Source organism: Phyllostomus discolor, chromosome X (genome assembly GCF_004126475.2).
Source record: "Phyllostomus discolor isolate MPI-MPIP mPhyDis1 chromosome X, mPhyDis1.pri.v3, whole genome shotgun sequence".
Classification (NCBI taxonomy): domain Eukaryota; kingdom Metazoa; phylum Chordata; class Mammalia; order Chiroptera; family Phyllostomidae; genus Phyllostomus; species Phyllostomus discolor.
Window position 1 is genome coordinate 6,516,253 of NC_050198.1, and position 22,575 is coordinate 6,538,827.

A 22,575-nucleotide genomic window follows, 5' to 3' on the forward strand; every position below is an offset into this window, starting at 1 on the left:
ATACATAAAGTGGTAGAGAATGACTTTTCTTCCCAATCCTATGACATGTAAATACTATTTACCTTCAGAGGAAACCATCTCTGTTTTGGGGACCTTAAGAGCAAGAGGAGCCACATCAGATACAGGTTGCTCAGAAGGTCGTTTGGCGGTTTGTTTTTCAGTTACTTCTTCTTTCACTGTTTTCAAAACAAGTGTCTGTTATAATTAAGATACTCTAGTATTTTCATATCATCAGTATAAGACACTTTTGTTTTAAATCATTTTCCAATGGCTTCATCAACAATGTATCAATTATTCTATTGTTTATGAATAACATGTTCATTTCATCCTATTAAATATTTCAGTGGCATCATATTCAAGAGTTTAAAGTATTATGTCCAGGCTTTATTTTATTCTAGGGCCATTACATATATCCAAAGATCTCAGGAGGCAGTGAGGAAACCAGTATAATATGTCTAAAATGGCCTGGGTAATTTGTTCCCATGAGCAATAAAAGTTAAGAATTCAGAGTAGTTAAGGATAAGGATACAATGAACACTACCATTTTATAGGCAACAATCCTGGCCTAGGGCTATTGTTGCAACAACTCTCCTGCTTTATTTATCATTCAACCAAATGCATTTCTAGCTAAAGGACCACTCCTTTAAGGCATAATCCTGAAAGTTAAAAAATTCAAATTATCGATTACACTCTAAATATTAATCAATACCTTAATTTAACCTCCAACTAAAAAGAAAAATAAAGTATAATAGAAATCTAAAAAATATGATACTAGACCTCAAAAGAGAAGAAAAAAATGAAATGAGAAAGTACCAAAGTCAAACTTCATCTAGTTCAAAATGGCTGGGGGCCAAGGCATGCCTCTCAAAATCATCTGATGAGCAACCTTTAACCATCAAGTTACTGATCAACTACTAACAACCCTAAGAGAGCTCTTACCACTTGATTTTATTTGTAATCATGGACTATAAAAACAACAGGCAAAACATATTTTGGTGAATGCCAAGTATTTCTACAGTTAGGATATTTAAATTCAAAGGAAAGATGTAATTGACTTTTTCAAAACCATTTAATGACACAGAAAACATGAATACAAAAGTATAGTTTTCTATAGATATGTGTTTACCTCAGGATCTTAGCAAGATCAGAAAAAGTCTTTACTTATATTTTACTTATATTATTCTAATGTTTTTTGTATGAAAATTTTTTGAAGCTGGTGTATGGTCTACTCTCTGGTGCTGATACAAACATAAAAATTGACTCCTGATTTCTTTTTCTGGGTATTATAGTAAACTGAGGTATAAAATTGTTCCAGCAGAGATAACTAGGAAAAAAACAGATAATTTTAAAAGTACTTGAAAAAGTCATCATAGAGAGGCACTTCCAGAAGACTGACTAATGACTTCTGAAAATCCACTCCTTCATAAAAATAATGAAAACACTGGCAAAATCAAAATTTTTTAAAACTCTAGACATTAACTAAAGGATTACAACAATCCAAAAAGCATTTACTCACGAAAAAAATGGCCGAACCTCAGGAAGAACAGCAAATTATATGACATTTTAGCTTCCTAGTACCATTCCCCCTTCATCCCAGTTTTGCAGCTGCCTTGCAAACAAACACCTTTGCAACTATAATAGCTATGAAAACCAGTAGCCTAGCAATTACTGGAAAGGGCACAATGGGTTTGGAGCTCTCCAAAAGCCCTAGTCCCAAAGAACTGTCACTATTTGAACTAATCTTGCAGATAACTAAAAATCTTTCATCTCAAGGCTTGTTTTATTTGACCTGAATCAGAGCCTGCTCTGTAGGAACAGAATATCTCCAAGGCATTGGTAAAAAAAAAATTGGCAATTGTTTAACATTACAGCTGCCTAAGGCAGCAGCACCAGTTGGGGCTGATAAGAAGCTAACCAAAAAGCTTGAAAGGAAAAACTGGAAAATGAGATGTCCATTAGGATGAAAAGCACCAAGATATTCCTGGGAATCCAGATGGCATTATGCACACTCAGCAAAGTATAGAGAAGGCCCAAATCTTTCATGTCTTGCTGACCTTCAGACTCTGCACAAAGATTTTTAAACTGCCTCCTGGGAGTTTGAAGGTAAGTCCCAATACACACAAAACTTCTTGGCAAAGGCTGGGAGACGTACCAGTTTTAGACATTTAAGGAAATAACCTGTCCAATCATTAGCTGACCATTAAGCTAACTGAGAAGACTTCAGTAGTCATACATGACAAAATTAGCTCAGGGAAAGCCATTAAATTAATCCAGGAAAGTCACTAAACAAACAAATTGTGTCAGCAACAACAACAAACCCTAGGGATGGTGAAGAAATCGAATTATCAGAGCTACTGTATTATATCATTTCAAAATGCCCAGTTTTCAATTAAAACTTTAGGAGACATGCAAAGATAGGAAAATACGGCCCATACATAGGGGAAAAGACAGTCAATAGAAACTGCTTCTGAGAAAACCCAGACACTGGACTTACTGAAGACTTTAAACAAGCTATTTTGTATATGTTCAAAAAACTTTACAAAAATCATGTCTAAATAATTAAAGAAAAGGTGCTCAGTGAATTGAGCGCCAGCCTGCAAACCAAAGGGTCACTGGTTCAATTCCCAGTCACAGCACATGCTGGCACAGCAGGCCAGGTCCCTGGTGGGGGTGTGAGAGAGGTAACTACACATTGATGTTTCTTTCCTTTTCTCCCTCCCTTCCCCTCTGTCTAAAAATAAATAAATATTTTCTAAAAAAGCCTTTTAAAAACAATTAAAGGAAAGTATGAGAACACTGTCTCACCAAATAGAGACTATCAATAAAGAAATTTTAAAAATAAGTGAGAGAAATTTGGGACTTAAAAAATTAAATAAATGAAATGAAAAAAATTTACTACAGGGGCTTAACAGCAGATTTTAACTAGTAGAAGAATCAGCAATTTTAAAGAAAGGTCAATTGCAATTATATAGTTTGAGGAACAGAAAGAAAAAAAGAATGAGGAAAAGTGAACAGATGCCAGAGACCTGTGGCATACCATCAATCATAACAAAATACACATAATGGGAGAGTCCCAGAGGAGAAGAGAGAAAGGAGCAGAAAGAATATTTGAAAGCAATGGTTAAGAGCTTCCCAAATTTGATGGAAAACATTAATCTGTACATCTAAAATGCACAAAAATATCCAAATAGGATAAATTTAAATATATCCACACAGAAAAAACACAAACTATCAAAAGCAAAACACAGAATTTTGAAATCAACAAGAAAACTAATATCATCCTATACAAAGGAGTCTCAATAAGATAAGCAACTAACTACAAACTACAAAAGGAAGTAGGAGGACACATCCAAATCACTGAAACAAGAAGATGGTCAACCAAGAATTCTATATTCAGCAAAAGTAACCTTTAAAAAATGAAGGACAAAGTAAGAAATTCTCCATAAACAAAAACTGAGACTCTTCCCATAGTGGTCTGAGGTGACCTCTGAAAATGGTTTGCTATTCACTTGACCCACAAAACACCACAAAATCATGCAAATCAAGAGGTTCAAATCTTTGTGTTCACTTTAAGAACCCTTGTGAAAATGCTTAGGCCATCAAAGGTATACATATCCAAAAACCCACCAAAGATGTCACTTTACAAGAAGCAATGTATACCATCCATCATTACAATGGTAGAGCTGGCAGGTGAGTCCAGGCCTAACAGTGGGGCTGGACACAAGATTGGTGATGCAAAAAGAGTACTGAATTTTTGCTGCACATGCTTAAAAATGCCAAGAATAATGCTGACTTAAGGGGTTAGATGTAGATTCTCTGGTCACTGAGCATATCCATGTGTACAAAACTCCCATGATGCCACACAGAACTTACAGAGCTCATGGACAGATTAACCCATACATAAACTCTCCCTGCCACATGGAGATGATCCTTACTGAAAGACAGCAAATTGTTCCTAAACCAGAAGAAGAGGTTGCAAAGAAGAAAAATATATTCCAGAAGAAACTAAAGAAACAAAAACTTATGACCCAGGAGTAAACTCAGCATCAAATAAATGCTAATAGAAGCTTTTAAAAACAGAGAATTCCTCAACTGCAGAGTTACCCTACAAGAAATACTAAAGGGACTCCTTCAAGTTGAAATGAAAGGACACTAGACAGTACAGCAGTCTCCCCTTACCTGTTGGGAATATGTTCCAAGACCCCCAGTGAATGCCTGAAACTATGGATAGTATCAAACTCTATATATGATTTTTTCCTGTATGTACATACCCATGATAAAGTTTAATCTATGAATTAGGCACAGTAAAAAATTAACAATAACATAATTAAAAAGAAGGGCTAATTAACCCTGGCTGGTGTGGCTCAGTGGACTGAGTGCTGGCCTGGAAACCAAAAGGTCACTGGTGCAATCCCCCATCAGGGCACAAACCTGGGTTGTGGGCCAGGTTCCCAGTTGGGGGTGTGCGAGAGGAAACCAACTAACTGATCATGTATCTCTTGCACATTGATGTTTCTTTCCCTCTCCTTCTCCCTCCCTTCCCATCTCTCTAAAAATAAATAAATGAATGGAATCTTAAAAAATTAGAACTATAACAACATACTATAATAAAACTTACATGGATGAGGTCTCTCTCTCTAAGTACCTTATTCTACTGTACTCACCCTTCTTCTTGTGATGATGTGAGATGATACAATGTCTACATGATGGAGATTAAGTGAGCTGAATGATGTAGGCATTGTGACGTAGTGTTTGGTTACTATAAGGGTTAATTGAACACAAGCACTGTAATACCATGATGGTAGATCTAATAACTGAGGCAGTTACTAAATCCTAATGAGCAGATAGTATATGCAGTGAGGTCACAGTGGACAAAGAGATAATTCGTGTCTGGGTGAGGCAGTGAGATTCTATCATGCTACTCAGAATGGTATGCATGCAATTTAAAACTTAAGAATTGTCATTTCTGGAATTTTCCATTTAATAGTTTGGGACTGCAGTGGCCATGGGTAACTGAAATGTGAATAAGGGCATTGTACTAATAATTTATAAAGTCACACATAAGTAAAGATACCTTCAACTACTATATAAAGTAAAACATCTGTTATGCCAAAACAAAACCAAAAATTAGTTCAAAACAGATCAATGACCTAAAGAGAATAGCTATAAAATTCTTAGGACACAAAATGGAAGTAAATCTTTGTGAACTTGCATTAAAGCAATATTTTCTTAGATATGACACCAAAAGCACAAGAAACAAAAGTAAAAATGGAAAAATTAGACTTTATCAAAATTAAACACTTTTGTGCCTCAAAGGACAAACATCAAGAAAGTGAAAAGACAACCTACAGAATGGAAGAAAATACAGGGTGGGGCAAAAGTAGGTTTACAGTTGTGAGTACGTAAAGCACAGTTTGTTTTATTATTATTATTATTATTATATAATCATATTATTTTCCATAGGAACAACTATAAATCTACTTTTGCACCTTCCTGTATACGTAAACCATGTATCCGATATGGAATTTGTATCCAGGATATATACAGAATTCTTTGTATATTATACTTATGTGTGACAAGTATAAATATATAAATACAAATATATATTTCTATATAATAAAAATTAAAGAACCCAATTTAAAATGGGCAAAGTATTTGAATAGATTATTTCTCCAAAGAAGATATACAAATAGCCAATAAGCACATGAAAAGATGTTCAACATGCAAATCAAACCACAATGAAATATTTTTTAGGTTTTGATTCTCAAGTTTATCATAAATACATTAAGAAATTACTTTCTCACTTTGAATGAACAAAAACAAATATATATTATGCATGTCTAATTATCATTTAGATAAAATGTTAATTCTGAGGACACAAGGAAAAACTGAATTAAACAAGGTTCTTGAGTTAATTATAAAATGTAACATAAAATAGAAGCACAGTATAAAATTTTACATTTTCTCTTACCTGTTTTATTTTTGTCATCTTCTTCAGTACTATGACTATTACCTCTGTAAGCACTAAAAGGCTGACTACTCAAAAGGTTATCACACTGCAGGCTATGGCACAAGTTTTCAAGAAAGCGAAGAGCAAATGATGCACTGTTCACGGAAGGGAGCTGAATGAAATGAGTTTCCCCATCAAAGAAGGCTATTAAAAGAAAGAAAGATGTCAAAGTTACGTCACAGAAAGATAAGAACAACAATAATTATCAAACAAGCCACCAACTTAGGAAATGTAATATAACTCTAATTTGTAGGGTTTTGTAATTTATAAAGGAATAATCTTAAATTTTAAAAGTTCTTCTCAAAATACAACTGCCTGTATTTGTAAAATCATTCTCATTTTAAAATATTCATAAAGCAAATAACAGAAACCCACTGATCTATAACAATACTTCCTACTATTTCAAACATTCCATGGGCACAAATGTTGTAGTATCTGATCACACAATCATGAAAGCTGTATAATTATCTCTTAATCACTTCTTGAGTCACATTTTTATTTAGAGCTTCTTATATGTCTGTTTTCTAAATAAAATTTATTATCAACCAAGGTACTCTGTATACAGTGAGCTTAATAAAGCATGTAAAAGACAAATAATATGTACCTTTTATTTCAACTTCCAGTATCACTCTGACATTGTGTATTTTAAAAGCAAAGTTAAACATTCCAGCCCTGCCTGGGTAGTTCAGTTGGTTAGAGCATTGTCCTGATACACCAAGGTTGTGGGTTTGATCCCCAATCAGGGCACATACCCAAAGCAACCAATGAATGCATAAATAAGTGGAACAATAAATCGATGTTTCTTCTCTCTCTCTCTAATCAATAAATTTAAAAAGTTCTTTTTAAAAGTGAGGTTAAACATTACAAACTGGATTAAAAGTCAGTGAACATATAACATAAATATTCTATTAGATCAATATAATAAATATTCTGATATTATGAACAGTTAATAGACTAGAAATATAAAATAACCTACACACTATGAAGTGTATTCTAATCAAATTAGGAAAAAAGCTGAATAAAAAAGGAGATGAGCATACCAGTTATCACTTCTCCGTCATGGTTATCTGTCTTAAGGAGTCCAAAAACAGTCTTACTTTCAATGGCACAATCTACACAGGCCTGCACAGTCCGCCGGAGCACCACATTCACGGGGCCTGGGCCAAAGTGGTCAGGCAACTGCTGGATTTTATTGTGATCCAGGTGAGGGCCGCAGTCTCCATGTTTATTTATATAGACACAGACTTGAGGGGGAAATGTGTTTATAGATATAACAAACAATGAAATTAGTTTAAAAAACAAATATTACATAATCAATTACTATATCTAACTAGCCACACTTCACTCAAGAGAACCTAAACACAGTTAATATCAATGATCGTATTCTACCTAAAAATATGTATCAAAATATATTTTTACATCTGTGCAAAGATATCAAACCTAGAAAAAAAGAATCCAAATGCTTATTCAGTTTTCAGAATTGTGCCCAAACTGACCATAATAAAAACTTAAAACAATTCATCACATATTCATACATTATATTAAGTGATATAAAGATAAATATTTTCATCTTTTAACTGTATACACAGTATAGACATATTTTTTCAAAACTGGTCACATTAGAATAGAGAGCCCAGAAATAAACCCATGCCTAATATGGTCAATTAATCTATGGCAAAAGAGGTAAGAACATACAATGTGGTAAAGGCAGTCTACTTAATAAATGATGTTAAGAAAACTGGACAGTACAAAAAATAAAAAATAGACCACTTTCTTACACCATATACAAGAATAAACCAAAAATGGATTAAAGACTGCAATGTAAGACATAAAACCATAAAACTCCTAGAAGAAAACATAAGCAGTAAACTCTGACATTGCTCTTAGTAATATTTTTTTCTGATATATCTCCTCAAACAAGGGAAACAAAAACTAAACAAACAAATGAGGCTACATCAAACTAAAGTTTTCGCACAGCACGAGAAAACCTACTGAATGGGAAAAGATATTTGCTAATGATACATTCAAAAACAGGTTAATATCCAAAATTTAAAACACCTTACACAGTGATGTCAGAGGAATGGCAACATGAAAGATCCCCTTGGTCTGCCCTTGAGGTTTCAACAATTTAAATAGCTATAACTCAACAAAGGACTCCCTGCTCAATGCACAAACATGTCTGAGAGATTCACTCATTGAGACATGTAAAAGTAGGCAAGTGAGAGTGAACCAGGGAGGCGAGAAGAAGAACCGAGAGGAGCCACAGACACAGCCCTGCAGCCAGGAGCTCACTGTGGTTCTCAACCCAGAGAAAGGAGGAATCAGGCTGTGGCTGCCACTCACAGGAGGAGCAAAGAGATTTAATGAGCATTCCTGCAGGAGTGGGTGGTATGAGCTGCAGATGAGTCCACCAACCTGGACAGCAACAAAGCACAAAGGTGCAGCCACAGCTGTCTGGCAATCAGCACTGCACAGAGAAACAAAGCCATGGAGCCTGGTCACATTCCCTTGCCTCCCCTCACCCTTTGTGTGGGGTTGCAGAGCACGTTATCTGCAAACCTGAGAACTGGTGCTACAGCAACTTTTTCCCTGTGCAAAGAGTACACTCTGTGACTAATCCCAAGGTCAGGTGAAGAAGGCAGAGGGGGAACACTGCAGAGGTCTGATGGTCACCATTGCTGGGAGGGCAAATCAACAGAGGCAGCCAAGTTCCCCGAGTTCACTCCACCTTCATACATTGGAGACTGCACTGTCAGCAACATCTGGCTGCGGAGGACAGCACTGGAATTTCACGGAATTCATCACCCACTGCATTCCCCTGAAGGGTTGTTTTCCTGATACCAGGACAACCAGATCACAAGGAAGGAGGCTACCTTCCCAGAGAACACAGGCCATTTTCCATTACCTGGCAGAAATGTAAAAAGCCAGAGGAGTGCAAGAGAGTTAAACAAACAAACACAAAAAAACTTGTGATTCAGTGCCACCTACTGAAAAAAAAAATAGGCTTTTTGTCAAAATACTTAGGGCAGCAATTTTCAAACTTTTTTATCTCATTCATGGCACACACAAACTAATTACAAAAATTCTTTGGCACACCAAAAATGTATTTTTTGCTGCTCTGACAGAAAACTACATATAATTTTTGATTCATTCACAACATATGGCTACTGTTGTGTTGGCTGTTGTCATTTTTTTTTATTTGAAAATCTAAGGGAAGTCAGTGCCCCTGACTAAATATAGAGGTCTTGCATGTTTTAAAAATTCTTGTGGCACAGCAGTGTGCCTGCCATGGCACACCAGTTAAAAATCACTACTAGAGAAGTGAATCCATACATAGATGCCTAGACAGAAAAGGAATCCATCAAATACCATGAATAACCAAATTAAACAGGCAGCTCAAAGAGAATATAAAAAATCTCCAGAAATATGTGATTTAAATGAGAATTTAAGATTACAGTTCTGAAAAAACTCATCATGCTCATCATGATGCAAGAAAACACAGCTAGACAGTTTAATAAATTCAGAAATAAAATCAATGAACAAGTACATTACCAAAGAGATTGAAACTTTATAAAAAGGAATCCAAAATACTAACTCAAAAAGATACAGGCATCCCTATGTTCATTGCAGCATTATTTATAATAGCCAAGATATGGAAACAATCTAAGTGTCCATCAATAGACAATTGGATAAAGAAGATGTGATAAATATATACAATGGAATACTATTCTTCCATAAAAAAAAGAATGAAACCTTACCATGGTACAAAATAGATAGACCTACAGGGTACTAATTCTAAGTGAAATAAGTCCAACAGAGAGAGATAAATCCCATATGATCTCAGTTATATATGGAATTGAAGGAACAAACAAATGAACAAATAAAATTGAACAGACTCATAGATACAGAGAACAAACTGATGGTTACCAGATGGAAGGGGAATTTGGAGGCTGGGTGGAAAAGGTGAAGGGTTTAAGTACAAAATAGTCACAGGTATATAAAGTACAGCATAGGCAATATAGTCAATAATATTGTAATAACTAAGTATTGGTGCCAGGCAGGGACTAGGTTTACTGGGAGGATTACTTTGTAAATTATATAAATGTCTAACCACTATGCTGTACACTTGAAACTACTATAATATTGAATGTCAACTGTAATTGAAAAAACTGGTCATGTTAGTGTACTCCTTTTTGGACTGGATTTATTTTAAATCACCAATACTTCACCTTCATTAAATTGTCTAAAGTAACCAAGTAACTTAAGACATATGTCACAGTAAATTCTAATGACCTAGAGAAATTTTTTCATTAACTTTTAAGAAAAAACCAAACTGACAGTAACCAGAGGGGAGAGGGATAATAGGGGAAAATAGGGAAAGGGTCGTCAAGGAACATATATAAAACACAGACACATGGACAAAGTCAAAGTGGGAAGGATTAAGGGTGGGAGGCTGGGATGGGTAGGGTGGGGAGGAGTGGTGGTAGGAAAATGAAGACAACTGTACTTGAACAACAATTTAAAAAAAAGAAAAGAAAAAATGTTCTTTATATACATACCAAGGGTCACTGAAGAAAATTTAAAAATAAATGCTTTTCCTTAATATAATAAAAGCATATGATTTAGAAGCAATTACAAATATCAATTTTCCATAAATTTTCTTCACTGGGAACCAAGAAACACAAATCAACAAGGAACATAACAATATGAGAGTGCATTACCAAATATAAAATATAGTACTCCACTAAATCAACAAGCACATTATCTTAATCTATTCCCCATTATTTTAAATTATAAAATTTTAATATATATATATATACACACACACACACACACACACACATAGTCTATATTGAGTCCAATAAAAACCCATTAATCTCACTTTTGCTTTGTTGAAATTTATCATGATGCAACTTTCTGGCAAAAGCCAGAGGAAGGATGGATTCTGTTACAGACATGAAATAGCTATAAAAAACTTAACCTGTGATGCTAATGGCATGGACACAGTTCTACTGAGCACAAGTTAAACAAGGATTTCTATTTTTTATCTCCTTTGTGTCATACTTGTTTAGGTACTCTCTCCTGCTAATGAACTGAAAATCAGAAATAATAAACTGACAAAAGGAGATATGTTACAATAATCATTTTTAAGGGCGGGGAAGGGGAGAGCAACAGGGAAAACTGGTACAACTGTAATAGAACAATAAAAAGTGACTTGATTTCAAAAAAAGGAACAATCAAAATTTCAAAAAATTTTGATATGAAAAATGCTTAACAAAATGTTTATTATCATCTTTTTGTCCCATTATTATTTTACTTCCAGGACTTCAAAGATACTAAATATGATACAGAATAAAATACAAGTAATTTTATACTCTCTTAAACATACTAATTTACCTGTAGACATCACTATTTTATATGACCCAGGAGGGGGATCCTTATATACGACACCACGGCCTCTGGTCATCATCCTTACAGGTGAAGATGTGGAACATGGAATAGGACTTTTTTCCTGTTTAAAAAAAAAAGAAAAAAAAGAATTCTTATGTAAGGTAATAAGAAAATGGACATAACTGGTCCACAAATGATAAGTTTCCAGAAGTCCTCAGGGTTGGAAACCCGCGCGCGCGTGCATGTGTGTGTGTGTGTGTCGCAAAATGCAGTACTTTTCACACTGTGCTCCTCAGAGAGACCCATGATCTGGTCAGGTGGGAGAGAGAAAGACCAAGAGGCCGAGATTCCCAGTAGTACTCCTGCTCCAACTGGTCACATCTTAGCCGAAATAGTTAACTCTGTAAAACTTGTTTTATTTTTTGAGGTTCCCCATAAGACAAGTTTTTTTCACACTGCTAAACAAAGTCTGTTAATATAATTTAGCAATACATCAAATGCGGGTGAGGCCTCAACAAGACAGAGGACAGACTTATCTCTAGAAAGCAGTCACTCATCTGGTTTTTACTGTATCTAGTCTACATTTTGCCATATTACATATGATAATTCTGACATTACAAGTTGCTTGTCCACAAAATTATGCCTATCATATGTAAGAAACAAATGTCTTCTGGGCTTTGTTAAACATTACTAGTGCTTTTTTTATTTTATATCAATTCTTAAGGTTTTTTAGGAGCCATTTCAAACATGGCTCTCCAATATCAGAGAAGGGGCTCTTGTGTGTAGAAAAAGTAATGAAAGGATATTTAAAAGGCAGGAACAAGGAGGTAAACATAGGACAACAACCAATGTTGTTGGATTTTTCTTTATTTGTTTAAATTAATGACTGCCATTTGATTTATAGCATTCTAGTAAACCATGTTAATTTTTAAGTATTAAATCACTAGTGTTGATATCTCTTGTTCTTTCACTGTTTTAAAAATCTGAAATGTGAATCCTTTGACTTAAGACATACCAAAATAGTATATTTGCATTAATATGATAAATTAAACAAATGTACATTTATTTGGAAAACATGTTTCTACACCTCTAGAATCCTTTAAGGGGAGAGGGGAAATAGTTGTAAGGAAAGAGTCTATTGCAAGAATAATTCTTACTCTGGTTCAAAGACTTTCTAAATAACTAAACTATGACACGACAGTACTGGAACAAGGAGATAAGTAACTGCATTAAAATCTTCATCTTTTCATGATGAAACAATGAAGCTAGAGAAGATGAAAGTGAATTGAAATGCTTCATTTGAAACAAAAAATAGTTTATAATCCAAAAATTATAGTGTCTGTCCCTTGCCCCTCCCCATCACCATATAAACAGTATTTTCAAAAATATCTCTTCAAAATTGTCAAATTAACATTGGCATTATTTCAAAATAAAGGAGTCAAGAGAAACTTTTTGGAGTTATTGTCTATCATCACCATTATACCAACTAATCACACAGACTTTCAGAAGCTTGAAAATATGCATTAAACATGTATCAATTGACACCCTTAATACATTTTAATTTTTACTGCATTTAAAATATTATTTCCCTTTACATTTCATTAACTTTTCTTAATTTTATGCAATTTTGTTTCCATTGCAAGGGACTTTTTTTTCCATCACCATTTACTGCCCCTATACCCTCTTCCAACTCCACCCATCTCCCTCCTCCCCACAATTACCACACTGTTGTCCATGAGTTTTTTTCCTTCCCTTTTTGCTCAATCCTTCCACCCCTCCAATATTCCCCAGAGCTGTCAGCCTGCTCTCTATCTATGAGTCTGTCTCTATTTTGCTTGTTAGTTCAGTTTGTTCATAAGATTCCACAAATTAGTGAAATCATATGGTACTTGTCATTCTCTGACTGGCTTATTTTATTAGCATAATGTCCTCCAGGTCCATCCATGCTGTCGCCAAGGGTAAAATTTTCTTCTTTTTTAAGGCTGAGTAGTATTCCTTGTGTAAATGTCCCATAGCTGTTTTATCCATTCATTACTGATGGACACTTGGGCTGCTTCCAAATATTGGCTATTGTATATAATTTACTTTTAATGTGAAAAATTTCATCTGCTAATGATTTACATTGGAATAATTGGCTTATTTGATTTTTTCAATATTGATGATTTTATCTTTATATTCCATTTTATTGACTTTATTTTTATTTTGATTTATATAAATTTTGAATGCTTTTTAAAATTAAAATATCAGTATTAATATAAATGTTTTAAATCAAAATGGTTCCATCATGTTGCTCCATACTGCAAACAGTTGAAACAAAACAGAAATGTTTTATCTGTTGGTGTCAAATGACTAAACTCAGATTAAGGTAATACTGCTGAAATTTATTTCAATTCTAATAGACCTTGGAAGATTCTTTGTATATTTAGAGTGTATCTCTTATAGACAGGATATATATTGGTCTTTTTAAAATCCATTTTGATAAGCTCTGTCTTTTTAAAAAAACTATTGGGGTGATATTATTTCACAGAACCATAAAGGTTTCAAGTGTACAACTCAATAAAACATCATCTGCACACTGCATCATGTGTCCATCACCCTAAGAAAAGTCTCTTTCCATCCACATTTTCCCTCTTTTCCCATCTTCACCTACCCTACCCGCCTTTCTCTGGCTATCTCTAAACTGTTGTCTGTTTCTATGTGACATATATATAAAATCACTTCACATTCTTAAACTATCTTTTAATTAGAGAGCTTAGCCCACTAACTTTTCAAGTAATTATTAATATGTTTGTGTCTAGGTCTACCATTTTCTATTTGTCTCCTCTGTTTTGCTCCTCTATTCCTCTTTCTTATCTTTTTTTTTGATAACTTACATATGCCTTAGAGTTTCATTTTAATTTTCCCAATGGCTTTTTAGCTATACTTCTTTGCATTTGTTTTTACAATATACCCTGGGGATTACAATGTTCAACCGACATAAAGTTAATACTGTACTACTTGACATAAAATGTTGAAGCTGTATATTTATACAAATTCATGTCATCCAACCCAAGACTTTATACTGTGATTATTTTATGTGTTATATCTACATATGTTATAAACCCCATACAACTATAATCATTACTTTACTTTTTTAAGATTTTATTTCTTTTTACAGAGGGAACAAGAGGGAGAAAGAGAGGAAGAGAAATATCAATGTGCAGTTGCCTCTTATGCACCCCCAACTGGGGACCTGGCCCACAACCCAGGCATGTACCCTGACCAGGAATTGAACTGGTGACCCTTTGGTTCGCAGGCTGGTGCTCAATCTACTGAGCCACACCAGCCAGGGCTAATTATTACTTTAAAGTTACATTATAATAAAGAAACTATGAAGAAAAATGCCAAAAAGAAGCCATTTGCATTTACCAAGAGATAAACTTCCTTTAGCATTTCTTATAGTGCTTGTCTACCAGTGATGAATTCTCTAAGCATGATTTATCTGAAAATGTAACCTTTTAGTTTCCCTTAATTCTTGAAGGGTATTTTTGGCAGATATAGAATCTTGTATAACTCCCCCCTTCCTGTGTATACTTCCTCCCACCCCCAGAGTCTGTCAGTTTCCATTCAGTCTCAGTGTCTTCAGGGAGCTGCTTTTTCTATTACTTTCAGGTTTGAGTTGTTTTCTTTGGGGAAATCAGTTAAATTCAATATAACTCTAGCATCATTAAGTTGACCACATTGATTCCCCCAGTTTATTGAGGTATAATTTATGTACGGTAAAATTCACTTCATGATGATTTTAAAGTGTACTAAGTTGCAAATAAACTGGCCTGAACATATCAATACACCCATGCAGTACTTTCAAGTGTTCCCCCCACCCCAGTTTAATTGCTCTATGTGAGGAGACTAAAAGGTCACAAACACTCTACACAGTTTCACAAGACACACTGAAGGAAAAAAGTGACTAAGGATCAATAGTATTCTAGGGTCTTGGGGGACTTACTCCTAGGGGAGGTGGATTTCTAATTCCTAAGGGAGAGGGTTTCACTGCTGGAGGGAGTATGCCTACTGGCATCCCTCAAGCAGGGGGAAACCCAACTGGTGATCCCATGGGTGGTCTCATACCAGTTAGAGGAGCCATAATGCTTGTAGGTGAGGTTGCTCGGCCCAAAGGGGTAGAGGGATTTCCCCAATTTGGTGGGTATTGAGTTGGAGCTCCAGCAATACTGGCAATGGCTGCAACTGCAATAGCTGCTACGGTGCCTCTTCCCTGTGGAGTCATTACCTGCTGGGATGGGCCCCCAACCCCTTAGACAGGGCCTGCTAATCTAGCAGGAGCCTGGGGAATTGGAACACCAGTTGGTATTCCTCTGCCAGTGGCCCTGCCAACCCCAGGGCCTCCTGCAGCTCCAGGAAGTGGTACTCAAACAATGCCAGTATCTTTGGAGTGAGGTACCTCCACACTCACGAAAATCAAATTCTCCCTATACAGCAATGCCACACCCAAAACCATTTATTCACACTGTGCATGGCTGCTTCACATTCTTTGGCTTCATCTTCCTGAATTCATCACAATCAGAGAGGACCAAGTTCATATACTTGTCAAAAGCCTTAAAGGTGCCAACGAAGATTCTGTCATCTTGCAGGATACATTTCATTCTATAGTTGATGTGCTTCAGCATCTTGCTGCTGTTTCCCCAAGGCAGGATTGCTGTTCTACCAAATCCAATGTCCAGAATAAAGCTGCACAATCCTTTAAGACCAAAGTGAAGGCTACAAGTAAAAATATGATGCAGGTTCTGCTGCAAACAATGCAAGCTGGGGCAGAAACTTCAAACAGTAGGCAGAGCCTGTTTTTGTTTTTGCTTAGAATCAACTACCTTGGATGTTCCGAGACTGTCTTAACTCACTCTTGATGACTCAGCTAAGAATGCTTGCGTCAGTTCCACCAGGTACTTGCTGCTGCTAAGATTGCCTCGGGTACAGCTGACACTCTTGGTTGCTCAGTGAGGCTGTCTTCCTATGTTTGACTCGGACTTCCACCTCTGGTACGTGCTTTTCCTGGTCCTTCTCAGTGTAAGTGGTCCCTGTCCCACTCCATTACGCCACTGGCCACTCCTCAGAACACAACATTAGGCATGTCCAGCGGCCACTCTGTTCTGCGCTGGACTTGCAGCCACAGTGCCAACAAATCTCAATGTGGTTTTGAAGAGCTCAAACACTATTCAAAGTTTTAAGTTCACCCAAGAAAAGAAATAACAAGCTCATTGGCTATACAGGCTTTAAATATACTTACAAATTCCTAAAGGGATTCATTACAGTCTTAGTAAATCCTAAACTATATGTTATAAATAATAACTACAGAGACCTATAATACAAATTAGTAGGAGTTACAACTAACCTCTTTGGGGACTTTGCTCCTCGGTGTGACATTTTTAGCAGGACTTTCCACCTTAGGGACTGGAGTTTGTCCAGCTGGTTTAATCCGACCTGATCTCCTGGGCTGCGGTGCTGGTGATGCTACAGCAGTTTTCCTTGCAGACCTCATTGACTGCTGGATTGCTTTAGAAAGGGTTTAAATGACATAATTAAGGTATTATCTTCTTATGATTCAAAACAAGTTAAATAATCTTTTAAAACATTCTGCAAGTTATTCATTGAAAACTACTTAAAATAAATGTATCATTTAAATGAAGTTTTAGGTATTTAAGATTTCTTATTATCAGGAAATAATCTAATTCTTGAGAAAAAAGTAGGCTTTTGTAAGAAGAGCCAGGAACTTTAAACTTAACACAGTGAAAATTTCTAGCTATTTACCTTTTGTCTGCTTCTCATATTTTTAGTCCTTCACACAGAAAACAGTTTCTCCTTCAGAAAATACTATCCAATTGTGTCATATACAGGAATCACCTTGCCCATCAATATAGAAAAACCAATGGCTCCTGCTTCATCTTTCAGAGGCCAGGGGAATATCCTACACTTGATTTTTAATGGCTAATGTATATTATGTTCTTCTATGTATGTCTAATAAGAAAGCTTCATACACTACAATATAGACACTACATTAACATTGTCATGGAAGGACCACTACCATACCCAACAGATTTTTATCTTCTAGTTCTTGGTAGCCCAAACCAAGTAACTAGTTTTAATATTTCAAATGACAGTTACCTGCCACATTACTTTAGTCTATGTTCACAATTAAATACACATATTTTAGTATTAATACCCTAATAACTTCATTACGAAAATGAATCTTATACATAATATGAAGTACTAGTGTCAAAAATTTTTCACAGGATGAGCTGTATAGTAAAACATTTATGCATCTATACAAAAATCAATTACTTTTATTTTGAGAATTTCATTTGACAACTTGAAGCCAATCTACCACTTTGCTCCTCCCATACTCAAAGACTATGTGTAGGACTGACAGATCTTTGATGAAGAATACCGCATCTTCCCTGCAGCCTTTTTATCTACCTTCTCTCACTTACCACGCCAAGAGGAGGGAATAGTCTTCTCTCAGTTGACAGGGCAAATGGAGGACCACTTAATTGCCACCATCATTTTCCCCCTTATTTACTGTAATTCACCTACTCACACTAGTCTCTTCTTACCTCTTTACCACCTTCCACCTCCATGTTCCCTTCCACTTTCTTCAATAACTCCAATAACTTAATTCACATTATTTCTTCTTACACAGTTACCCTATCATCATTTTCAGGAATTTAATCATCACACTTCTCATACTTCACCATCCTGACCTCATCATTGGAGATTTCAGCTCTTCCCTAAAATGGTTATGCTTAGTAATTTCTGGAACTCTTCTATCTCCAAGATAACCAGCCATGCCCGTTTCTGCATCTCCAACTTTCTTACCTATAATCTTTGCTTCATACCAACTGACCAAGCTTTTCGTTCTCTTTATGAGATCTAGCCACAAGCCCTCTCCATTTCAGTCCCATCTATTAGCTCTCCTCTGGCTTTACTTTACTCTGCATCAACCTGCACCCAACTTTCCACCTCCACCAATACCCCATGATCTCTGATCAAGTACAGCATGTCAGTTCCCACCTATAAATCACACTAGCATTTGTGTTCTCTGGTCCTGAGCTATAGAATAAAGGTTGGCAATCTTTTTCTGAAAAAGGGCCAGATAGTAAATATTTTAGGCTGTAAAGGCCACATACAGTCTCTGTCACATATTCTGTTTAGTTTCTTTGTCTGCTTATCTTTTTTAACCTTTCATGCATATTAAAAAAATTCTTAGCTCACAGGCTACATGAGCTAGAAGTAGCCCTTGGGTTGCAGCTTGCCAACTCCCATTATAGAACATTAGGATATTACTGATTGCTGTAAAATCCATGCTAACTCCAATCGGGGTGTCATTGTGCCAACTCACTGATTTCCAAGAATGCTTCCCTGCTTAAGTTCCCATCTCCCTATCATCCTATTCCATTCAGCAAATGACTTAACTTTCTACTGTATGAGAAGACTAAAGGCTATATTACAAGTGACCATAACCATCACATTTCTCCAGCTTGAAAATACATTTCTTTTCATTCATTCTCATCTCTTCCTCTTGTTTCAAATGAAAAGTTTTCTTTCTACTCTTCCAAGTCCAATTCCCTTTTATTTATATCCTAATAATGATCTTCTTTGGTTCCTCTAGGACATTATGGTTTCAATTATCTCCTCTCTCTTCATGATATTTAATCACTTGAGTCCCAATTCCTTGCTCTCTCTTATAACACTCACACACATCCCTTATTTTGAAGTTACCTCCTCTAGTTGCTGGTATAGTTTTAAGCCCTTGCATGAACCCTCCTTCTACTTACTACCAAAATACTAAGATCACCTATAATTGATACTTCAACTTCCTTATTATTCTGTTTCTTTAGCCCCCTCCAACAACTGTTTCTTCTCCAAAATATATTTTTAAATAAATTCGTTCCAAGACTCACATAAATCTTCATTCTCTGCACAATCTATTCATCTTCACAGTCCTGTTCCAAGCTGATGCGGCAGAATATAATCATAAAAGCATTTCTATTGCCCAAGCAGTTGACCATCAAAGACACATGGTATTTACTTCCATCTATAGTAGCAGGGGCACTCTCTGTCCTGGTCAGACACTGTCCACACCTCAATCCAGCTTTGTGCAGGTCTCTGCCTATTATTCTTCCTTTTACCATCACTTAAAGGCTTCTCTAAGATACTGCTTTTTCACCTTCTCATTTTCCTACTGTGCTCAAAACAAGCATGAAAGTCCTTTTTAAGACCCCCTTCATTTAAAGAGGTTCATTTTGTTTTACAACTAATCGCTACAAGAAAAAGGATGGCAAACAGTGGGGAAGTTATAAAGTAAAACAGGGTCTCTAATTTTTAGTAGTAGCTGTGCCAGTTTTATGGAAATAAGGCCTGTCTTTTCTTTTAACCCTTTGGGACCTTGCACCAAGTTAGCTATTCTAACCCATCCAGTTCCCTGCTCATTTGCCAAGCAGAGATGGTTTGGTTGGCATGGTGAGAGTTCAATAGAGTGAACATATCCAGTCCTGTTGCCTGAGCTCCTCCATTGTCCTTCCTGAGTCTTCTTGATAACCCATGTAGGTTTCCCTCTCAATATCAAGAACCACAGTTTTATGGCATTAACAATACCCTAAACATATAATAAAAGGGAACTCCCACACAGAAAGAAATAGATCATTTACTTGGAAAAGTAAGGATCTGCTTTTGGAGCCTGACAGCACACCCCAATTTGGGAAGTAGTGCTGTATCTTTTCCAGCAACTTTAAAAAATGATATCTGGACAACTACACCAAAACCAAATATCCTGAAATAATCTGAAGCTTTGATTCACTCCCTTCTTCCCCATTTCAAAACAGGTCTTGGAGAGCTAAAGTAAACAGACTAAAGAAGAGTGGAAAAAACTGTTCATACACCTCATACATAACATTAATTTGCATAGTATATTCTATCTTAAGGTTATTCAAAAGTTGTAAAAATGTTACTGGAAAGAAATCAAAAACACAACTAAAAGGTTAAAGGAGAGCTCTCTAACTTAAATTACAAAAGTCCAGTTAAGTTGTTTATCTCTATACCTAAATGACAGTGTCTCTTTTCTTGGCACACATGCTAAAGTAAGAAAATTGAATTTAGTAGAAGTTACATGGTTTCCCTACCCTGTTATATAATTATGTCTCGTAAGTATTCAGACTATAAATGAAATCATAAAAATGCAAAAACAAGTTATAAATCACAGTTAGAATTTAGGAGGGCTTTAATTTAAGTGTTCTTTTTAAAATGTATTTGTTTTCTACTTGCCAATCATAAATGCTTTGTACACTACTCCCTTCAGCTTTACAGGGGTGCTTGCTTCCTATGAAGACCTTTTTTTTTTCTTACAATTCCTACTCATAGCTGTTCACTTCAAAAGAACCAAGATTTTGGTTGCCACAGTATTACTAAAGAACATAGCCATTTTCAAAACCTTTAATATTTTCATTAAAAAGTTCACATGAAAAGAAGCAACTTCAGTTGTTTGAGATCAGTTTATATCATCTAACAATACTGAGCCTTTAAGGGCCATTCCATTTTTTTTTTTTTTTGCCCTGGTTGGTATGGTTCTGTGGACTGAGCACTGGCCTGTGAACCAAAAGGTAACTGGTTCAATTCCCAGTCAGGGCACACATCTGGGTTGTGGACCAGGTCCCTGGTTGGGGGCTTTCGAGAGGCAACAAACTGGTATGTCCCTCTCACACTGATGTTTCCTTCTCTTTCTCCCTCCCTTCCCTTTTCTCTGAAAATAAATTTAAAAATATTTTAAAAAGCCATTTCATTTTTAAACCATAGGATTTTTTCTTGCTGAATGTCTTCTATAGAGTGACTTCCATTATGCTGTAAAAAGCAATCATAGCAGTCACTGCTATAACTTCCACAAAACTCATTAACTGTATTGACACAATTAGTAAAATGTTATCCACCTTTCTACATCATAAAAATACTTTCAATAAGTCTCATGTAATACCAGTGAAAATTATATTTCTCAAACTACAGAAAAAAATTGGTAACACTTTTCATTACAAACCGTAGATTTAAATGATCAAGTCTAACTTACAATAGGGCTGTTCCTTTTATGTTTTATACAATTTTTACGGTGTAAATAACCAAAGACTGACTTTTCCTTGTATCATAAAACAATTTTGACAAGTGACTTATCAAATAATAGCTACAACAATTTCAATAAGTAATATTTAGAAAACAGAATTTTTTGAGATAACAGTAATGACTGAATGTTTAGTATACAAAAGCTAACAAGGCAGACAATGAATTTCTTTAACACACTTCAGCTACAATATAAAGAAAGAAACTTTGGGGGTAATTCCTACCTTTGGAAATATTCCAGAGAAACAAACTGTCGTTGCATTTACCATTAAGGTGATTTAGGTTCCACTCGACAGCCTTCTCCTTTACTAGGAATAAAACTGCCTTTCTGAAGAAAGCACGTCAACAACAAAGCCCATGTTGCCTGAGCAAGCCTGAATTTCAAGCAAATGGGGATGAAGCTATTTGCATTTGTTGGTTTAAGGGGGTGGGGTGGGAGGAGGGGACTAAGGGGACTGCTAAAGTAATTCGCATATTGTCTGTGGGCCCTATAGCAGTGATCATCAGTCACCTGTTCAAACTTCCTTCACTCCTGCCTTCAAAGAAAAACCAAAGGTTACCCTGGGTCAGAGAATCTGGAAAGAAATGAGAAGACATGCAAAATCTAACTGCCAACCCATTGAGTACGTAGACAAAGTTAACTCCACTGGACCACATGTCCTAAAAACCAAGACATTTTAATAGTCTCAAGAGAACTTGTTAAAATACATCGTAGAACAGAAAAAAGAAAGAAGCTGCAGGTTCTTCTTGCAATTATTGCAGTATTTAACTGAAAAACTTAAAACAGAGAAAAGGCATTTGTTTTGGTTTGTTTTTAAGATACTTCTTTCCATCATAATAGCTGTCTCATTTGCACAAGCAAAACATTTGTTCCAAGCTGCTTGTATGAAAAAGAAAGTATCAGCTGTTTAAATTTCATGGCTCTTGAGTGAATAATTTTGGTTGATAGCATTTCTATTTAACTTATACCAAGCAAGAAGAATACTAAATATGCTAAGCATATTAGTCCATATTTTATTATAAGC

At 35.7% G+C, this 22,575-nt stretch overlaps 1 protein-coding gene and 1 pseudogene across 1 annotated transcript in view; both read right to left on the reverse strand.

Annotated features, from left to right (window-relative positions):
- Positions 1-22,575, reverse strand: part of SCML2 (Scm polycomb group protein like 2) — a 71,932-nt gene that overhangs the window by 6,894 nt on the left and 42,463 nt on the right. The window contains exons 9-13 of the mRNA XM_028523015.2: positions 16,785-16,945; positions 11,408-11,522; positions 7,051-7,254; positions 5,972-6,154; positions 63-176 (exon numbers count right to left, since the gene is read on the reverse strand). Of these exons, the coding sequence (XP_028378816.1) occupies positions 63-176; positions 5,972-6,154; positions 7,051-7,254; positions 11,408-11,522; positions 16,785-16,945 (777 nt within the window). The remainder of the gene's footprint in view (positions 1-62; positions 177-5,971; positions 6,155-7,050; positions 7,255-11,407; positions 11,523-16,784; positions 16,946-22,575) is intronic.
- LOC114505137 lies at positions 15,366-16,438 on the reverse strand (annotated as a pseudogene).